A 21,529-nucleotide genomic window follows, 5' to 3' on the forward strand; every position below is an offset into this window, starting at 1 on the left:
ATGGGAAATTCATGAACGCTCCAGACAGTGTGAATTTGTACCCAATAGCAATATGCCAAATGAGGATGTATTATTTAGACTCAAACTGCATACAGTAGAGGTAGAGAAGAGCTTTACAGGAAAGATAAAGCAGGATGTTTATAACATTAATTACTTTACCCTTTATTAGTCAGAGCTCAGAGCATTTATGCTGATATACAGCTCTTAGACACATGACTAACTCGGAACGTGTTGAATAAACTTGACCTTCAGGTTCTCAATGAGGAAAGATATACGATATACTGCACAGGTAGCAATGTGATTTAAAGATCCAGAGGCTGCGTATCAGTAGCAGCGTGCATTTTACATGTTTTTCAGCTTTAACACTATAAAAAGTGCATTTAATGCAGATGAATCTGGGGTTCTCTTGGTCCTTCTGAACTCAGAATGCTCATAATAGTAGGCTTGGTGACCTCTGGCCTGAATTCACCAGACTTAATAGCAGAGCAAAGAAGTGAGGTAGACACTTTGAATTACAGTACTGTTTCTCCTCGAATGTGTAAATGAGCATACACTCAGTACAGATGCCCTTTACTAAACACACGCCTGTGTGTGAGAGGTTAGCTGTAGTTCATTTTTCAGTTGTTAAGGGAATCTTAATGAGGGAATAAAAGACACTGATCTCAAAGATGTGAGTATTTATTCAACTAAACGCACACACACACACACACACACACACACACACACACACACACACACACACACACACACACACACACACACACACACACACACACACACACACACATGTAAATATACTAATTGCATGCATATTCATTCACCATGTTGTTCAGCCTGTTTTCCACACTGCGTTTATTTCTATACTGTTTATATCCTGCTGTGTTGAGCTGCTGAGATGCACACATTACTTCTGCTACACATTAGACATAACAAAACCTTGAATGTTGAGTCTGTAGGAAAAATTAAACAGGACTTATTATCCTTCAGTGAACAACTGCTACAGTCATTAGATCTGTTCTGACCAGCTGGATCTTCTGTACAGACAGGTGGCCTGTCAGATTGCTGCAGCCATGACAACATCATCTGGACACAACACATAATGTCTGAGCTCAACTGAAGCTGTCCATCCTCCTCCGGCCATCCTCTCATGGGGGAGGACAAAAAGATGAGTGTCACTAGATGTGGGTCCTTCAACCTTTTGGCCATCATCTTGCTCTTGTTTTTCTCCGCAGGTAAGACTAATAGATGAGGGTCAGAACATATGAAATTGCTGTATACAGTAAAGACTGGTTTTACACTCCACAGCGACTGAACGCCTACAAGAGAGTGAACAGAAATGAGTGTGTACAAGAAATTCTACAGACTCTATTTAAACAGAAATGTATTCGAAAAGTGGGAGAAATTATATACATTTTAAAAGCCGGATTTAAAAATATATCTAAAATAAATCTTTTTTGCACAAAAATACAGCAACAATTTGGACAATTTGGAAATTAAAAAAAATAAATTATGCACATATAAAGCTGAAGTTGTGCAGATCTAAACTTTCTTTTCAGTTCAATAACATATTTATAATCTTGGTAATGCATCAATCAACATAAAAGATTTGCACTAGAGAAAAAACATGATTATGTAAAAAAAATCAACAAATTGTCAATATACTGTATAAAAATATACTCAGATTTCTGTCAAGCTGCTTTGTGATAATGTCTCTTGCCATTATACAAAACTAAACGTATAAAATTAAACTAAATCCGATTTTTGCTCATGAAATGATGAAATAATTCTGCAGTTTATAGCTGTACGTGTCTCATTGGGGCATTAGAGTGAGATCAGTCTCGCTGCTCTTTATGCTTTATAATATCATTCACTGGTAAACATTGGCATTCTTGTTAATAATTATTTTTCTAAATGAAAGAAAAGAAAGACTGAAGAAAATTTGGAATGAAGATGAAAATGAATGCCTGAAAGGAAACAAACATACACTCTAACCTTATTCACTTCCTGTTTTTCGAAGCACAGTGTACTGATTCCAAATCTGGGTGATTTGCCGATTTATAGAAGGTTATATTTGTTTTTGTTTATTTATGGACCTGTTTACTGTTTTTAATTTTTTGTCAAATTAACAGTAAAGTTGACTTTTTTCCAACTGCATTTTTTAATGTAGCTTGTTATGATCTCATAGCTGACAAGGCTAAAGAATTAAAGGGGTTAATCCTTTGGTTTTGACACAGTTGACACAGATATTCAATGCCGTCTTGTGATATTTAGTATTTTGTTTGAAAGCTTTGTCAACATATACAAAATGGAGACGTTTTCAAATTCATAATGTGAAACATGTCCAGATGTGGAGATCAGCAAAGCTGCTAGACAACTCATTGACAGAGTTAAATAATATCCCCAAAAGTATTTGCAGGTTCAATGCCATGGCACAACACTGAACACTGTCTTCTCAAAGGACTGATGAAAAAAACAGGTCCAGGATCTCATCTGATGTTATATAACTAATATTGTTAATAAAGTTTTATGATTGTTTTTCCCCACAGCTCTCTCAGCTCATTTTCGGGTGTGTGAACCCTACACTGATCACAAGGGACGGTATCATTTTGGATTCCACTGTCCTCGTCTGTCAGACAACAAAACATACATGTTCTGCTGTCACCACAACAACACTGCCTTCAAGTACTGCTGCAATGACACTGAGTTTCAAACCATCATGCAGGTCAACCTCACAACTGCTCTGGATGGGTTTTCACACAAGTAAGTCGATTCATGTGAAACAAAAACTTCATCCATTATGTTTGCTTCTTCCTATTTACAGCAGGAGGGTACAATCTTTTCTTTTGTGGTTGCAGGTTTTCATTCCAACCAAAACAGGAACCACACCTGATAGTCACTGAAAATGAGAATCGTTAGATTTAAAGAGGTAGAATTTGGTGTGGACTTGCTTGGTTGGAACGAAAACCTGCACCCAAATCGGCCTTTTCTGGGAAGGACTGGACACCCTGATATACTCTATATAAACACTGCTATTTTCTTTTACCCAGCATTACCTGAACATGATATTAACATTATTATTTAACGCTAACATGGGATAAGACATTTATGACATTAAGCTGTCTCTATCGAGCTTGTTGTCTACACAGCACTGTTGTGTTTTTTCCCACTGAGTGCACAGCAGATAGCTAAGTCTCCAGATGGATGGTGGAGCAAGTAACTGACATTTAGATTGCAAGAGGCATAGATAGAGGGATTGTCAGCTTGGCACCAACCCAGGCAGCACACACAAATAGAACAGCAAGATTATATGATAAACCTGGACCTTTGTCTGTTTTTATAATTGTTTTTGGAACAGCATCACATTTCCTACGCAGACTTCGCTGTTGAAATAAAGCTGCTAATTTTTTCAGATGAACAATGTCAAGACCAAGTCATATCTGCATTTTTTAAAACAATGCTGCCCTCATATTCACTCCTCCGCCGTTCACCCAATGAAGTTATTATGACAGTTTAGCAAGGATAGAAGTTGTTCTTGTCTCCCACACAGTACGTCTCCTTTACTAATGGCCATGCCAGACTGTGCTCACCTACTGTGTGCTCAGGCTTTTTAAATGCATTGTGTGAAGAAAGGAGACCCGGCGAGAAGCCATTTCATTCACATTTGCGGTCAGCAGGACATAGGCGGTGATATTTATCAGTGCCCTTAGGTTAAAAAGAAAGACCACAGCCACTCACAATCAGCTCAGCAGTAAAGACTATTTGTCAAAGCAAGCTCGTGAATAACAGTCCAGCAGTGCGATGTATTTACAAGAAATAAGCAGACTGGTGTTGAATGAGACTGAAGAAACATATTTATCCAGAAATGTTTAAAAAAAAGAAATTTGTGAAAGGGCTACCAGATTTTAATCACTATGTTCCAATCAGTCTGGTATTTGAAAGCCGTGTACATGCATTTATGTCCAGAATGTTGATCATAAATTAAAAAACTACCCTTTAGCTATATACACAATATAAGCAGATGCTGTGACAAAGCCTAAATACCACTGCCAATGAAAGGAAGCATCTATGAATATAGCATTGTGTTTTAAACTGCAGTGGTTTTAGTGGCAAAATAGTTTGTGCCAACTTACATTTGTGAAGCTTTTGATCATTCATTCATCTACAGTACTTTGCTTTTGGTCAGGGTTTGCCACAGGAACACTTGGCATGAGGCACAAGCATACACTCACTGGGACTAAAATGATACGTTTCACAGTAAATAATCCGATCTTCTTCAAGTGTTGCTAGCTCCAAATGGTGCACTGACTAGGATTTGGCAAGAACACCGTTTATCAAAGTCAAAAATATCTTTATATGTTTTGCTCCATGCAGCTTAAATCAACAAAAATCTCTTTCTACTGATGCAGTGACTCATTTTTAACAAATGTTTAGCCCTTGAATTAAAACTACAAAACAGTGCCCTACTTCTTACCTCGTGTCCTCTGTGTTTTATATCAGTAACTACACAGCACTGGTTGGAGTGTGGATCTATGGCTTTTTTGTCATGGTACTGCTGGCATTGGACTTCCTCTACTACTCAGCTCTAAACTACGAGGTGTTCAGGGTGTACCTGGAGAAGTGGGGCCTTGGGGGGCGCTGGCTGAAGCAAGCTCGCAGTCAGTGGCAAAGGCCTGAGCAGGAGGAGAGTCAGGGGCAGCTTCCACAACCTGGAGCTCCATCAGGATTATCACACTACCAACAACCACACTATCACTCCCAGCCCAGACACAGCCTGAAGCCTGAGGCCCAGAGTCCGACACACACTGCACACAACACATCAATCCCCTGGTGAGTGCAAAACTTTACTGCGTGCTAGATTAAGGCCAGGTTTAGATTTAGGCTTTTCTGAAGTGTTTGTTATTGTACTTGTGATGAGAGTCTGATGTAATAATATCTATACAAAGTTTCTTTTTTTAGGATCACTGATGTTAATTGCAAAAGCTGTTTTTCTTTGATGTTTTCCAATATTGCTCCTGTATAGAATGACTTTTTACCAGGGACTTTTAACATATTTATTTATAACAAATGTATTGCAGTGGCAGCCTTTCTGTCTGGAAAGGTCACCTTAAAGTGCTATACAACATATCCCACACCTTCTCATCTTCTGTGTCAACCTAACCTTTACTGCAGCACTATAATAAATTATCAGATGACTGAGGGAAAACACTCAAATCCACAGTCAGACAGAGATGAGCACTAATACACACACGAGGAGAGACACATGCTCATGTGTGATCATAGCACTGGTAGGAAGCAGATGTTCAGATGTTCATATGCATACATTATGGAAATAGGATTTAGGATATAAATTCTATTGATCCACTCGAAATATGTTTATAAATAAATCTCCTGTTACTCTCTGTTACTCAAAGCAGCATTCAAATCCCTTTAATCCAGAGCAGTTTATGGATCTAATTTGTTTTGCAGTGGTTAAACAATGCTTTTAATAAGAGTATGATTCTTCTCCATCTCCATCCATCTCTCATGCATGTGTTGCTCTTACCTTTTTATACAGGGATTTGCAGAGACAACTCTCCTTTTTTTGGTTCTTCCTCATACACACAAACCGTACACCAAGTTATTGTTTTGAATTCAGATGTCTACTTGAGGCCACTGGAGATGATCTACTCCATTCTTCAGGGACCATTAGGGAAATTAATAGAACTGGCCCAAACATGAAGAAAACATCTGCTGATAGGGGTCAAGACTTGTAAGATAGGTCACTGACTAAAATATAACCCGATGTTTCATTTTCTTTGCTTATGATGTACTTGGGAATTGTAGCAAAGTGATGTCTCTGTATATGAGTGCTATGTGTACTTTCTTTTCCTGGTATGGGTATGGTATGTGAAAGCACTCGAAATAGCTTTACATGGCAAGTTTCTGTGTATTGTGTCATTGGGATAACAAGAGGCAGCCTCTGGGAATGTTAGCGGGCAGGAGGATTATCCTGCTGTTTAATAGTTGCATTGTGTTCCATCAACATGCTGTCTGGGTGAAGCAAAAACTAATGGCTGCTGAAGCCTGCATGAAAATACTACACGCAGTCTTTCAGTCTTCTTACAGGCTAATTGCAATGGTTAATGCTGTTGGTGGTGCTGAAGTTGTTGTAATGGTTGGTGTCATAGTTATTGTTGCCAGTGTTGTTGTTATGGTTGTTGTTGTTGTTGGTGGTGGTGTGTAATGATTGTTGGTGGTGGTGTTGTATTAATGGTTTTTGTTGGTGGTTGAGGAGTTAAATGGTTGTTGGTGGTGGGGTGTAATGGTTGGTGTTGGTGGTGTGTAATGATTGTTGGTGGTGGTGTGTAATGATTGTTGGTGGTGGTGTTGTATTAATGGTTTTGTTGGTGGTTGAGGAGTTAAATGGTTGTTGGTGGTGGGGTGTAATGGTTGGTGTTGGTGGTGTGTAACGGTTGTTGTTGTTGGTGGAAGTGTGTAACGAATGTTGTTATTGGTGGTTGTGTGTAATGGTTGTTGTTTTGTTGGTGGTGTGTAATGGTTGTTGTTGTTGGTAGTGTGTAATGGTTGTTGTTGTTGGTGGTGGTGGTGGTTTGTAATGACTGTTGTTATTGATGATGATGTGTAATGGTTGCAGTAGTGGTGGTGTTGATGTGTAACGTTGCTGCATTGGATGTAAATACCCTTTTTATGCAATAAACATTTACCATGTGTCCCATTGCACAAATCATTTTTACAGGTTCTGTCTGATAAGTAACTGTGAGTTACAGTCAGAAGAAAAAGTCCACCCTGAATTCTGGGGTTTTAATTTTCAGGACAAAACAAGTTCAAGACAAAAAATAATCATCTAGTCCTTAGCAGGTCTTAGAAATATACAACCTCAGATTAACAACACCATCATTATATATTTATAAAAAATAAAGCCAAAATAGAAAAAACATATGTGAAAAACTAAGTACACCCTTTGATTCAAAAGCCTGTAGAACCACCTTTAGCAGCAATAACTTGCAATAATAAAGTCCTGTATGACATCATCAGTCTCTAACATCAATGTTGCTTCAGTTCCTTGAGGTGGACATTTGTTTATGCACAGCTCTCTTAAGGTCCTGACACAGCATTTCAGTCAGGTTGAGGTCTTTGACTGGGCCATTGCAACACATTGATTTTGTTCTTTTTCAGTCATTCTGTCATAGACAAATTCGGTTGTTAAAGAAACAGCCTCATGTTTTACTTAAGAATACTTTGAAATACAGATGAGTTCATGGTTTTGATGTGTGTTGCTGATCTGCTGTGTCTGGTTTCTGCCAAATGTGCTGTTTTGCATTATAGCTAAACAACTCCAATTTGCTCTTATATGTTCGAAGAACTTTGTTATAAAAGTCTTACGGTTTGTTCAAATGCAATTTTGCAAACTTAAGCTTACATTTACATGTCTGGCATTGGGCAGACGCTCTTATTCAGAGCAACTTTTAGTAACAATTAGTAATACAACTTAGCAGTTGACGGTTAACGGCCTTGCTGTGACCTGGCAGTGGCAACTTAGTGATGGTGGGATATGAACTCACGACTAAGCTGTGCTGCCATGTTCTCTTTTTAAGAAAAGAAGCTTTCTCCTGGCAACCTTTCCAAACAAGCCATAATTATTCAGTCTTTTCTAAATGTGCTGTCATGAACTTTACCATTTAAAATGCTAACGGAGTCTATCAGTTATATCAATTATATCAAAGCATTTTATCAGTTGTAACTGATATCCTGCAATTTCTCTAAATATTGCACAATCTGGCCTTGAGATTAGTTGCTGGAATGTCCACTCCTGGAAGGTCTTGAATGTTTTCCACTTGTAAATAATCTTCATTATTCATTCATTGGCAGCAACAATTGCTTCCCTAAAGATCTTTGGTGTCTTTCCTCTAAACTGCTAAACCTGGGCTTTTATAGAGGTGGTCACACTCGCTGTTGATCAACTGATCAAGGTCATTTCATTAACAGCACATGGCTGCTACTTGGCCTCTTAAATCCTATGGAAGCAGGAAAGGCGTCCATATTTTTGTCCACATGGTTTTTCCATTTTGGCTTAATTTTTGTTAAATAAATAATGATGGTGTAATATGTCATGTGTTGTATTTACCTAATTACAAGACTAGATATTGCAAAGAAATCTTAGCAAGGGTTGATAACTTAAATAATGAAAATGTTATCGAATTATTGAATTATCATAAGACTAACATATTTAAAAAAAGAAAAAACACAATACCAGTGAGCTTATTACTATACATTTTACTAGAATACATTGAATACATTACAGATTGTTTTGGGATTTTTAATACTTTTGTTCCTTTCTAGAAATAAATGTTTGAAATAAGCTGCCAAGGTTTTTAAAAAGGCTTAAAATAATACAAGGGCAGTGGTCAGAAGCTTTTTTGAATAAGTGTGCAAACTGAAATGACTCCTTTTACAGCCATGTTATGGCCTGAGTGAAATAATATATTACATATTATCACTCACAACATGAAACACTGCTCTGGATTATCATTATCACTCAGTCACATTCTGATCCTTGGAAATGTATTACATGTTGACCCTGTAAACACATTTATAGAAGTGAAAGTAGAAAATGTCATTAAATGAATAAATGTAATGCTAAAGTATGATTAATCTAATTATCTGAGGGCCAGGGCATATATTAGCATAGGATAATTATTAAACCAGTGCTAATAGGCAGGGAAATGAATGCTTCACTCTGGGCTTTTCAGGATATATAGACAGAGTCTAAAGCAAAAGCACCTGTCCCACAGAGGAGGCTTTCTCAGCTAATTCACTAATTGTAAACATTTGTGACTAGCAAGCTGTTTAGACTGCATTGCTTAAACTCTGAACCAAAGACTGAACTGCAAGTTTAACTCATAGCTCATATATTCTACCGCTAACAAACAAAAAAATAATTAATTGGGCACTCTGTAGTATATAATAATAAATAAATAAATCTTTGTATTAATGTAAGCAGACGCACACACACCAAGCTGGAAAAGTGTCAAAAAGGAAGGCTGCTATTTTTCCTTGGATGCTACGTGCGGAACATATTTAAAATCTGAGTTCCCTCGGGAACATATTAAGTGGTGGGCCGCAAGTTTGTTGTTTCCGCCTCGACCTTTTTTTGTATTATTAAACTTGAAAATATACACAACAATGCCAGAGGTATAAAAAAAGAAAGTAGAGTTAGCACAGTTTCACTGTGGATACTCACAATAACAATCATACCGGAAATGTGATTTGTGCGTTGTTTTGCACATGCGAGAAATCACACCACTTCCTGTTTGTCGCTAATGCTATGGATGCTTTAGCATTTTATGTCCAGCTTCAAGAATTTCCTTTAAAAGGGAAGTGAATAAATAAAGGATGAAAGGAATGTAGACATTTGTTAAAGTATGCTGAAATAAATAGGACAGTTAAGTATTACATATCTTTAGAAAATTTAATATTAAATGTAAAACACACACACACACACACACACACACACACACACACACACACACACACACACATACACACACTTATATACACACACTTATATACACATCTGTATTGCTTGGGGTATAACAAATGTAAACTATTTAATACAATTTTTCTAATTGTAATTCTAATTCTAATTGTATTTAATAAATTTAATTTGTGCCAATTTAACCGAATTATGCAATTTAATCAATATAATAAAAAGCTATTTAAAAATCTATATTATTTTTAGATATTTAATGTTTTATAAAATATTATAAAGTATTATTTTATATATTATTTAACCATTCAGGCATTTTGTTTAAAATGGTTTTTAAAATATTAACTGTTGATGTTCTCAAATATTAATAATAATAAATTGCATTAATAATTAACGACAAGCTATTTTATGTTTTGCATATATATATATATATATATATATATATATATATATATATATATATATATATATATATATATATATATATATATATATATATATAGGTAATAGATACATTTATTGGTCCCACTGGTGCTAAGATGCAGTATTTGTGTTTACAAGAGTACAAAGAAACTCTTTGATGGTTTTGCATATGTTGCTTTGTAAATAAGGAAAGCAGTGAGGCATTGGCGTAGTCTGGCTCTGGGCCTTCACAGTGTCTCTACAGAACAGTGCAGTTTAACTTCTGTATCCCAACACAGGACAGAAAGCCAAATGGTCTGGCTTAAGTTACAGACATCTAAGAGCCCACAGGGATTCAGCATGAAGCTGAGGAAACTCTATCTGGCCAGGCTGTAGGAGAGGGGGCAGTCAGAACTTAGGATGTGCCATCATTCTAGCTAAAAATACCCCATATATGAAAACAGACAGGACGAGGCAGTAGGAGTTCTCCTTCTGGACACAATTATATCAGTAACTATTTACTGCTTATTTTTCTACTGTTGGGAAAAACTGCATAAATCAAAGATCATGAGAGGAAATCTACTGATGATCAGGAATAGCTGAAGACTTTGACGTCATGACCCATTTAATAAAGATCTCTGGCTGGCTTGGAAAAGATTTAATGCTCTACAAGAATAATATAAAAAAGTAAAAATGTTTATTAAAATGGCATATTAAAGTATTTTAATAAATTAATATGGATAAATATTGTTATTATTATTATTATTATTATTATTATTTCAGTTGGTCAGTTAAAAAAGGTGAAGGTGTGCAACCACATTAAATAATAATTATGTACTAAAATTATTACTATGTCACTTCTGATTATTACATATAAATACTGCATAAAATGCATGTTTAAAAAATCTCAAAATATACTGACACAAATGCACATTATATTAATAGTTAGACAGAAAATAATGTAACATGGCTTCTTCTTTCTACAGTTTGCATTCACAAGACATGAAGTGGAGCACTGTGGATTATTAAACTGCACCAAATGTTACTCAGTAATAGAACATAGCAAATATGAGAACATGAATAACTGCAAAGTTATTACTTCAATTTCTACAAGACTGAACTAAGACTAAGACTGCTAATTAATCAGGATTTTTTCCCTCAAATTACTTGCTATAAACCCATATTTTCTGCATTATCATAAAAATGTATTCTTGATGCATTTAGAAGTTTATACACAAGGACAAAACAAATTATACATAGAATTTGATGCGATTCTTTCAGTTATGGATCTGATTTCTAGCAGAGTATTTGGGTAGCTAAATTAAATATTATCCAGTTATTCTCCTTGTACAAACAAATGTAATAATCTATTTTGGTTTTTATTTGTCCTCTTGATTGTTTAATTCTACCATGTTGTGGCATTTTTGTTCCTATTAGAACAGGGCATTTAGTTGTAGGGTGGTATCTTTTATTTCTGTAATGTGTGTTATTTTGGCTATAGAGCTGAATATAGTTGACCTTTAACTAAGGTACTTAAACTGAAGCATAAGGATGTTAACTAGCTTTCTGAGAAAATGTTTAAAGGTGTACACGTTTGGGTGCAGCCACAGCAACAAGTAATGGAATTTTGTGTGGCATTAGTATTTAATTGTATGTTAAACCAAGTCTCCACTGAATGCGTAAACCGATACAACCATAATCTCCTCATTTACTTTAAAAATGCTAATGTTTTCAGGGACATGACTAGAGGGCAGATTGAGTGCACTTCAGCGTTCTGCAGTAATGGCGAGTAATTTTATGCTTAAGCACTCTCTTGCTTGACTGCGGTCCATCTGGGATTCAATTTATCATAATTCTGCTCTAAAACACATCTTTTCTGACTGCTACTGGTAGTATTATGTTACAGAGCAGCTGAACCTTATCATAGGAAAGTGCCAAGTGGCCTCTTCTGCTTATGTGAACTTACAGTGATTCTGTGATTGGCCAGTGATTGGTAGAGGAGATAGAAGCGTGTTTCCACATCCTTCCCTTTCTTGGACACTTAGTAACGGATACGTTTAATGTAAAGATGGTAAAGCTCCTCATACATATGAAGTCTTTTTAATTTTTATTCACCAGGATCAGGCTCAGTTCCATCTCTCAAAAAGCTGGTAAGAAAAAAGTATATTTACAAAATAATTGATTGAAAAAGAAAGGTCTACAATGCAGTGAGCAGATGCACAGAGATTCTGGGATTTGAACACGAGACTGTGAAATGAAGTGAATAAAGAAACAAAACAGACATGAATCAGCTGAGACACAGTAAGATGTGTGAATGAGGTCAAATGGTAAAAAAAAAACAATTTTAATCAGGAAATCACTTTGTTGCACAAATATATAAAGTATGTCAAAATGACAAATGTAAACTACAGTCAGTGTATGATGCTGTGTGGGAGAATACGGCTAAAATTCCAACCAACTTTAAATTATAATATGAGCAAATTAATGTTTTTTATATTTCTGGAATATTCCTTTTATTCTTTTACAATACTAGGACAGAAACAGTTAATAGTTAAAAGTATAACAAACTATCAACTATGAGCTGATCAAAAGCTGATGAAATGTTTGTGTTAGAATTGTATTTCTATTTATTATGTTGATTGTGATGTGTGACATGTGAAAGACTTCCTACTGTGTTGATAGACACTTTCTTAGAGTCCCTGCTAAAGTGTATAGATTCTAATGGGAATTGCCCTAAACGGTTTTCATTTTGTTAAGTAACTACCAGAAACACAATCGATTAAGGCAATTCCCATTAGGAAGTTGTTTGTTTTCAGCAGGGGTGGCTAGCAGTGTCTCAATAAATCTGTAAATGACTCATTGTGCAAATAATAAGAAGGAAAAAGAAGACCCATGTCTCCATAATTGAAGTGTTGATAACGTCAACACAATAGACTTTAAACCATAATGAATTCAGAAATGGCTCTCATGAAAGTTGACTAACTGTATCTTTTACAGCTTATAGAACACTGCAAGAATGAAAATGATCTATAATTGTATTTTGTGGTGTCACCCAGATGAGTATTGGTTTCTTTTGAGTCTGGTTCCCTTTTAAGGTTTTTTCCTCATACTGCTTCAGTTTTCTGTGTTTTTCTTTACCATCATCACTTCTGGATTTCTCATTTTGATATTTTATTCTATTTAAAATGTATATTGGAACTGTATACCATATGCCGCTGCAAAGCTGCTTTGTGTCACTGTCCAGTTTTAAAAGCACAATACAGATCAAATTTAGGAGAAGAAAAAATATTTAAATGTTGTTCTTAATGTAGCATTTTTTTGTCAAGGTGAAGTTTTTCGCTACAGTTAATACAAATTACATTATTGTTATATATAAAACATTTAACTTCCATCTTATATTTTAATCTTACCAAGTATTATATTGAGTAGTTTTTATGAATTTTCCAGGAACCGTATTTAACATAATAATAATGACTGTTGATATAGACCACAAGACCACATATAGACTGTTGATATAGAGCACAAGTCTGAAGCCCTGGGAGTTTATTGGGGATTAAATGGTACACATGTATCTAGTTTTCACCAGGCTTGCTTTATGTTCAGTACATCACAGTACAAGCTCAGCCTTTAATCTTTTTTTATTGTGTCTTCTTTTTTTTTCCCCAAAGAGACGGCAGATGATGGGAGAACATCTGAGAAGAACTTTGTGAAAATTTGTGCCTCAGTCCTTGGAGAGTAACCCTGTGGTTTGTGAATGCTGGTTCAGACATGCCTCCCTATCCAGCTGTCTCTCTTCAAGCACAACCATCTCTAATCATCTGTACTTCTATATGGATTTCCTATCAGAATCACCCACTAAAGAAACACTGTCAAAATAGTTTTTTCACAGAACCAGGCAATTAGACATAATGATGTAAACTACATCAAAAGCTGGAGTGTAGGAAAAGAGATCATGATGACGATGACGATGACGATGATGATGATGATGACGATGACGATGACGATGACGATGATCATATAAGACTAAATTTCAGCCGGATCTAAGAAACTATTTTAAAGCCTGTCCAGGATATTAAACATCAATTCGTCCTTAATGACTAACACATTATGCCTCATAAGGGCAGGAGTGTTCATAAACACCTTTCTATTTAATTTAACAGTATTTATATTGTTCACACAATGTTTTACGATCTTCTCCTGACTAATAATTGTGTGTTATTTGTTTTTACATTATTTATGTCTTTTATTTAGATGATGTTTTGAGGAAAGCTTTATTCGGAGCCACTGAGAGAATAGCGTTGCAGCAAAAACAGCTTCCTAAACACTGCACATGTACATGTTGTACTTTAGATTATGTTCTTGTTTGGTAGATCAGTATTGATGCTGCAGTGATTTCTGGTAATGTTTTTTACTATTTGCATTCTGCCCCCTTGTAATTTTTACAAAAATATAAAATATATACCCAATGATATCTCAAATACACTATGAAAATTCAGACTTTTTAAATGAATATTTAATTATAATGCAACCAGCTGAAATGTGAAAGATTTTAAATCCATGGATGGTAAAAGGTTTTTCTCATCCTTCCATAACCTTGTGATCATAGACATTGGAGTCATGTCAGTTGTGTCAATTTTGTTGACTTTAAATGGTAGAGTATCTGATAGAGGTCTTTTAAAGGCATGTAGTGCTTTTCTAGTTATAAATCTGGGGTTTTTACATTTCTCTTGTGATTTAAGACTAGGAAATTTCTTAATATGTCAAAAAAGCAGCTTTCATTTACAATCCATGTTTTATCAGTGAATATTCAGTTATTCTACTTTAGACTGCCGGATAGAAGTGACTTTTAAATGCCTTTCCTGAACTAAATATACAATGTATTAATTGTATAAACATATAAAATAGATCTCGTTAATGAGCAAAGCAGCATGGTTGCAGATTTTAAAGCCTGCAAACGGCAACATTTACATTTTCGCTGATGTTGCTGGAGCTGGAGCTGATAATGATCGTGAACACAGTATCCACTGCAGCATTATGAAAAACCAAATAACAAGTCTCATGAGAAATGTGTAGCTGATTAGGTAATGATTGTAACCCTGCAACCTATAATAATGGTAAATAAGCATCAGATATGACCAAAATACCCAGAATCCAATTACTTGATTTCGAAAAGTGGAACAGTATCATCTCATGCTACACTTTGACATTCATTGAATTGATTAGCTGGCTGGAAATGCAGGAGGGAGATGGACACGAAATGAACAATGGCAGATAACAGCGAAAAGGTAGAGAATTTCCAGCACATCTGCAACAGGACGGTAATTTAATTGGAGATGGGAGATAATTCGTAATTCTGTGTGGTCTATAACACACACACACACACACACACACACACTGCTGGGCCAATTCAATCTACAAACTTCATTTATTGTTTGGATTTCTACACACATCTGGTTAAGAGAAGTACTGTATACTAGATTTAAATAAAAAGTCAGTAGGCAAATATGAATAAATTACAGTCCATAGTTTACAACAAAGAGGAAAGATTTTTTTTGTTGTTGTTGTTTTGTTTGTTTGTTTGTTTTTTGTTTGTTTTTCAAGACAACTCGTCTTGGCAACAGTTGCCTTAGTAACTTGTACACAGCTGCAGTGTAGCTACTGGTACCTTAAAGCAGGTTGTATGGTGATGTACGGTAACCACACACACACCCACTCACAAACATGCAGGCAAACAAGCCACACGTGTCCGAGCCTGTGTTTTGCTATTAGATAGACTGTACAGTCTTTATTTCAATTGTACTTTGCAGTTGTACTGTAACTTTGTACCGTAAGAAATGGGGAAAAAATAAAGATCGATCTTCCCAGCTGTGTGTTTGTGACTCAGTTCATTTTGTAACCTAAAATAACAACATACTTCAATTATGATTACATATACAACAATCAGGAATTTTCACCAGCATTCTCATATTAACACACTGTATAAGACTGTAGAAAGAACATTATTCTTATAATCTTATACTCCAGTTCTCATGTTAGTTCTCACTCTCCAGTGTTCTGTATTGTTTAAAGATTTATAATCACACTCTTGATGTAACCCAAATGAGGATGAGGGTCCCCTTTTGAGTCAGGTTCCTCTCAAGGTTTCTTCCTCATAACATCTAATGGAGTTTTTCCTTGCCACAGTCGCCATGGCTGCTCATCAGAGATAAATACACACCATTCACCTTCACTGTTGATTTCTGTAAAGCTGCTTTGAGACAATGTCTGTTGTGAAAAGTGCAATAGAAATAAACTTGACTTGACTTTACACACATTAGAGTAGCCGCTGAGTAGCACAACACAAAAGCATACATTGGACATATGGACATGACATACTGTCTCACTTTGTCTCCATGTTAATCACAGAGACATGAGAGACAATCATGGGCATTTATAAGCTCAAATAAATAGCTAAATAGCACTATTCTAAATGTTACAATGCATGAATCTGTGCTGCATCATGTGCCGTATGAAGAAGGATTTACTTTACTGCACATGTCAGAGGAAGTACTTATTAGCCCTCCCCACTGGGTAGGTGATATATGGTAGGAGAGACAGTGAGAATTTGCTCCAATGAATGTGTGTTTTGTGGAAGGCATATTGACATTTATCTTTGTCTTGTCAGAATGTTTGTGTGCCTCATTATTGAGCAGTCAGATGGTCAACATTTCAAAGCCACTCTTGTGTGTGACTCTGCTTTTTTGATCATTTTGACAGTATTATTTGATCCATCTTGCCAGAACTCAAACCTCCCACTGTCCCTGGGAGCCCCCATGACTCTTGGGGTTGTGAGATATCATTAAGACTAAGACAGATTGTCATGTCTGCAGCCATGTTCTGGAAATGGGACGTTGCTGCAAATCTAGATTTAGCCTCATTGTACAGTACCTGGGATGTACAATGAGAATCATATGTCTACACATTTAATTTGCTCATTTAGGTTTTGTTTGGTCAAAAATACAACAGTTGCAGTTTGGTTTGCTGGGATTTGAACTCACAACCTTCCAATCAGCTTTCATCTTACAGACAGCTTAACTACTGAGCTACCACAACCAGATCAGATTTGGTCTCCACTGAACCATAACATACGTATATAATACCTCCAGGGACTCAAATTTATATTCTTATCTATTTATTTTGGTAAAACTGCTTATTGATAAAGAACTTTGTTGTGCTGGACAAATAATATTAATATAAAACTAAAAATACTAAGAAGAAGAAGCTTTTTATTTTAGTTCTTGGAATTTTTTTATTGTCTTTTAATGAGATTTTCCATTAATTGTGCTTGAACTTTTGATGAGTAGGTATGTCATTATGCCATATCTATAATAATGAGTACATTTTGAAAACAAGCCATCAGTGAAATATTGATAACCTCGGAATTGATATAAGGAACTGACATTTTGGATCACTAGTATAAGGATGGGTTCCATTTTGAGTCTGGTTCCTTTGAAGTTTTCTTCTTAATGGCATCTTAGGGAGTTTTTCCTTGCCAGTGCCACTTATATACTCATTATTAGGATGAATGTCTGATATAAACAATTTATAAACATAACCTCCATTGTTAAAAAATTGAATTGAAAGTCTATTTCAAACCACATAGTTTTATGTGTGCATTTGTCAGCCAGGTTACGTGTTTTGACATTTGACATATGCCTAAGACTCTGTCCATGATTTCTTATATGATGAGTACAATTAGTGCAGTGCACAAAGCAGAATGAGTGCATCGTTGTCACGAGCTTGCAGGTAATCATAGGTGTGGAAATGTATTTTTAGAATATGATGCTGCTAACCGAAATAGAATAAATGCACATGCTCACAGAAATCCTGAAAACAGCAAGAAATAAAGCAGCAGCAGAGGCGATCCACCACAGCATAAAATACAGGGAACTGAAATATCTATCAGTCCATTTAAATTAGATGCTGTATATTAATATCTGATAAAACATCTGAATGCTGGTTTTTGTAATTATCAATTTATAAAACAATATTGTTAAAAAAAGTTCTAATTTTATGCATTCATCAAATATGTAGCCAGAAATCTGTGTTGTAACACAAGGCAACATTTTCAGGAAGATGCACAAGTGAGAGATTTTGGGCTGAAATGAACTTGTCAGTGAAAAGTGCTTGTTTAGATACTGCTGACTGATAATGAAAATAAATAGAGATTCTTTTTTTATTCTTTCAGCTCCACAACCATCAAGTTTGCTGACGACACTGTTGTGGTAGGCCTGATCTTCAACAACCACGAGACGGCCTACCTACAGGAGATTAAAAACCTGGAGAGATGGTGCCAGGAGAACAATCTTCTCCTGAATGTCAGCAAGACTAAGGAGTTGATGGTGGACTTCAGCAGGAAGCAGGAGCAGTCATACCAACAGCTAAACATCAACAGGAGTTAAAATTTTACTTAGAGTGGACAGTTTCCACTACCTTGGTGTTCACATCACACAGGACCTGTCATGGTCCTGTCACATCAACACACTGGTGAAGGAGCCCGGCAGCGTCGGTACCATCTGAGACACCTAAAAGACTTTAAACTACTCTCTCATGTGCTAAAGACTTTCTACACCTGCACCATTTAAAGAGAGTTCTGATGGGTAGCATCACTTCCTGGTTTGGGAACAGCACCATGCAGGACAAACACAGACGAGCCCTCCAGAGGGTGATGCGTTCAGCTGAACGTACCATGCGCCATGACCTGCAGAACATCTATAGCATGTGGTGCAGGACCAGGGCCAGAAAGATTGACAAGGACCTCAGCCATCCCAACAATGGACTCTTTTCTCTGTTGCGTTTAGGGAAGCTCTTCAGCTCATTGAAAGCAAACAAAGAGAGAAGAAGGAGGAGCTTCTTCCCGCAGGCCATTTGGATTCTAAACCAGGAAACACCCAGCAAATAGCACCTGGACGTTTCTCTCTTCATCTTACTTCCTTCACTGCACAATTATAATTTACAATTATTTACTATTATTTGCATTACTTGCACTAGTGGAAAAACTTGTCCTATGGTACTTTAGTAAATTCATCTACACATGACACTTTAATACAATAATGTGTTTTTAAATTTTTATAGAATTTTGAGTGAAAACATCACTAATGTTCCTGAACATTTGGTCCCGCTGCAGATTCCCGCAAATTTTAAGAAAATCCTTAACTTGCTGTTAGTTCCAAAAGTTCAGAACTGCAAATTATCTGGGGTTCACTGTATATATATTTTTATTTTTTTATTTTAATTTTTTTTAACCTTTTCATACTTTCTAATCAGTTTATTATTTTAATATACTTTTAGATTTTATTTTTTTTATTTTTACGTTACTTTACTCTTTTTTTTTCTTTATATTGTTTTTCTTTTTCATGTTTACAAGTCGGATAGTGGTTAAAAGTGTTTCACTACATTTTATACATGTGCGAATGTGTATGTTACAAATAAAATGTGAATGAGACGTGTTTTCTACAAACATTACAACAATAATTAATGACAGTTACTAACTAATACAATTGTAAATAATGTATAATTGTCAGTTTTTCTGTAAACATTACTGATAGTAATTATTAGCAGTGATACTAATTGTATGTTTTTGTTTATTTCTGGAGGTTAATTAGTGTAATAATTTATTTATGGTAGTCAAACACTACACATGACTGTAATGACTGTTTTCTGCTCGTACTCTGTTTTTGAAAACTGTGTTTAGAGGATATTTATAACAGTGAAGCTCAGCTGGTGGAAAATGGCTTCTTAAATCATTCCTAAATGCTGTAATTGTGTAAATGCTGTAATTGTGAACATTCTAAAAGCAAGCTTTATAACAGTTTTTAAATCGTGTTAAAATGTGTTTAATGTGGCCTACATTGTGCTTGTAAAACAAAACCAGACTGAATGAAGGACACACTTTTGATGTAATACTGTATATTTATTGGAGGTGAAGACCAGCACTATAATGCATTCTGTCTATAAGTATGAGTGAGAAGCTCAAGGGCGACCATTCAAATACAGAGAAGGTGAGAAGATAATGGAGAGAGTAATGTCTGTGTGTGTGTGTGGGGGGTTCCATCATGCTGTCACCATTCACAGCCAATCTGTGTGATGTGACATGATGTGATGTGATGAGCGATCCAGTGTTTCACTCACTTTTATTAAAATTTGACGACTGAGTCTGAACTGCTTTCACAATTGCACTCGAGGGGGATTAAAAGCTTATCGTATGACCTTTCCAGTCTTTTTTTAGCTGAAATTAGGCCTGTGGAAGAGGTCGCTTGTAGGTGATTATTTGTTCTTGTGCTTCTTGAACAAGGCATAGAGCACTTTCAGTGTAGCTGGAAAATCTTGGGACACAATATCTGTAGAAAAACAACACAAGGCACATAAGGCAGTGAATCATGCACACATGCTCTTTTTGGAAAAGCAGACAAGCAGTACACAGAGAGGTAGGTAAGGTGGAGCAAACATTTTACAATTATAACCAAATTAATGACATAAATATACTAGAAACAGACACACATTTTATTTCTGAATGCTGTGTGTCTTTCTGTGAAGGTGAAAGAGCAACCGATTATTCTGTTCTTTCTCATTTTCTTTCTTTCTCTGTACATGCCAACCTCCGCACATGATGGATTAATGAATGATCAATTGATAATTGAGATGAATCATTAACAAGTGCTATTCTAAAACCCTTAGTCAGCGAGGATACTTACAGAACTATAGCTACTTCTGTAGTGTTTACTCTACAAAAGGTTACAATGCACTGTTGTAATTTTGTTCCTGGAAATATATATATATAAATATATAAATATATATAAATCACCAATGGCCAAAAGTTTGTGGACTTCCCATTTAACACAATTTATGCATTCATTTTAGATTAGTGAGGAGGGACATGATTTTCTGACAGGTAGTGAAGTGAAAGATACTTCATTACAAGTCTTGTGATGAAAGAAATTGTGTTACATTACACGTAAAAAGTTCCCCAGAATTAAAAAGTACAGAGACAGAAAATATTCTGTGCTCAAATTGTGTACTCATGAATAATTAATCACATTTCAGTAAAGTAAAAGGGAAGACGTATCACAAACATTTCACATACAAGTGCTAACAAACATACATACTCTTACAGAGGATATAAAACCTCCTGCTCACCTTCTGGGTCAACATTCTCCACTTGTATTTTTAAGTCATTAAGGAGATCCAAAGCCAGAGTGACATTATGAAGCTAGAAAAGTAAAGAAAACCATTTCAGCATATATTTTTTACTAAACAAACAAACAAACAAACAAAAGGCTGGTGTTGTGATTGTGTATAGATTTATTATTTATGATCACATTCATTATATAATGTAAAGCAGAGAAAACTGGTGGCTTAATAACAGCTCTGTACAATTCCATTTAAAATTCAGTTAAAAGATATTAAAGCTAAAACCTGCTGAGATTCACTTCATTTACTGTGTAGTTCAGGCTTAGTCCCTTAGTTTATTTATAACTTATACTGTAAAGAATCCACACATGCTTCCATATAAAAAATGACCCAATTTCTTGGTCGACTTCCTGTTTTAAATTGTGCTTAAGAAATAAAATAATAATTTTAAATAAATAAATAAATAAATAA

General features: G+C 35.6%; 2 protein-coding genes across 8 annotated transcripts in view; one reads left to right on the top strand and one right to left on the bottom strand.

Moving 5' to 3' along the window:
* shisal1b (shisa like 1b) overlaps nt 1–15,745 on the top strand; it is a 43,455-nt gene extending 27,710 nt beyond the window's left edge. For 3 of the 6 annotated variants that reach the window (XM_046858626.1, XM_046858628.1, XM_046858625.1), the window contains 3 exons: nt 1,043–1,232; nt 2,547–2,760; nt 4,498–4,831. In XM_046858626.1, coding sequence (XP_046714582.1) covers nt 1,148–1,232; nt 2,547–2,760; nt 4,498–4,831 — 633 coding nt within the window. In that variant the 5' untranslated portion in view covers nt 1,043–1,147. Of the gene's footprint in view, nt 1–1,042; nt 1,233–2,546; nt 2,761–4,497; nt 4,832–13,557 lie in introns of those variants that run through there. The other 3 variants (XM_046858629.1, XM_046858627.1, XM_046858630.1) reach the window with 2 other exon arrangements.
* A 4,075-nt stretch (nt 15,746–19,820) lies between these two features.
* The window catches only part of parvg (parvin, gamma), a 35,476-nt gene continuing 33,767 nt past the window's right edge, over nt 19,821–21,529 (bottom strand). For both annotated transcript variants that reach the window (XM_046860232.1, XM_046860230.1), the window contains exons 12-13: nt 21,065–21,137; nt 19,821–20,268 (exon numbers count right to left, since the gene is read on the bottom strand). In XM_046860232.1, coding sequence (XP_046716188.1) covers nt 20,195–20,268; nt 21,065–21,137 — 147 coding nt within the window. In that variant the 3' untranslated portion in view covers nt 19,821–20,194. The remainder of the gene's footprint in view (nt 20,269–21,064; nt 21,138–21,529) is intronic.

Source organism: Silurus meridionalis, chromosome 10 (genome assembly GCF_014805685.1).
Source record: "Silurus meridionalis isolate SWU-2019-XX chromosome 10, ASM1480568v1, whole genome shotgun sequence".
In the NCBI taxonomy this organism is placed as follows: domain Eukaryota; kingdom Metazoa; phylum Chordata; class Actinopteri; order Siluriformes; family Siluridae; genus Silurus; species Silurus meridionalis.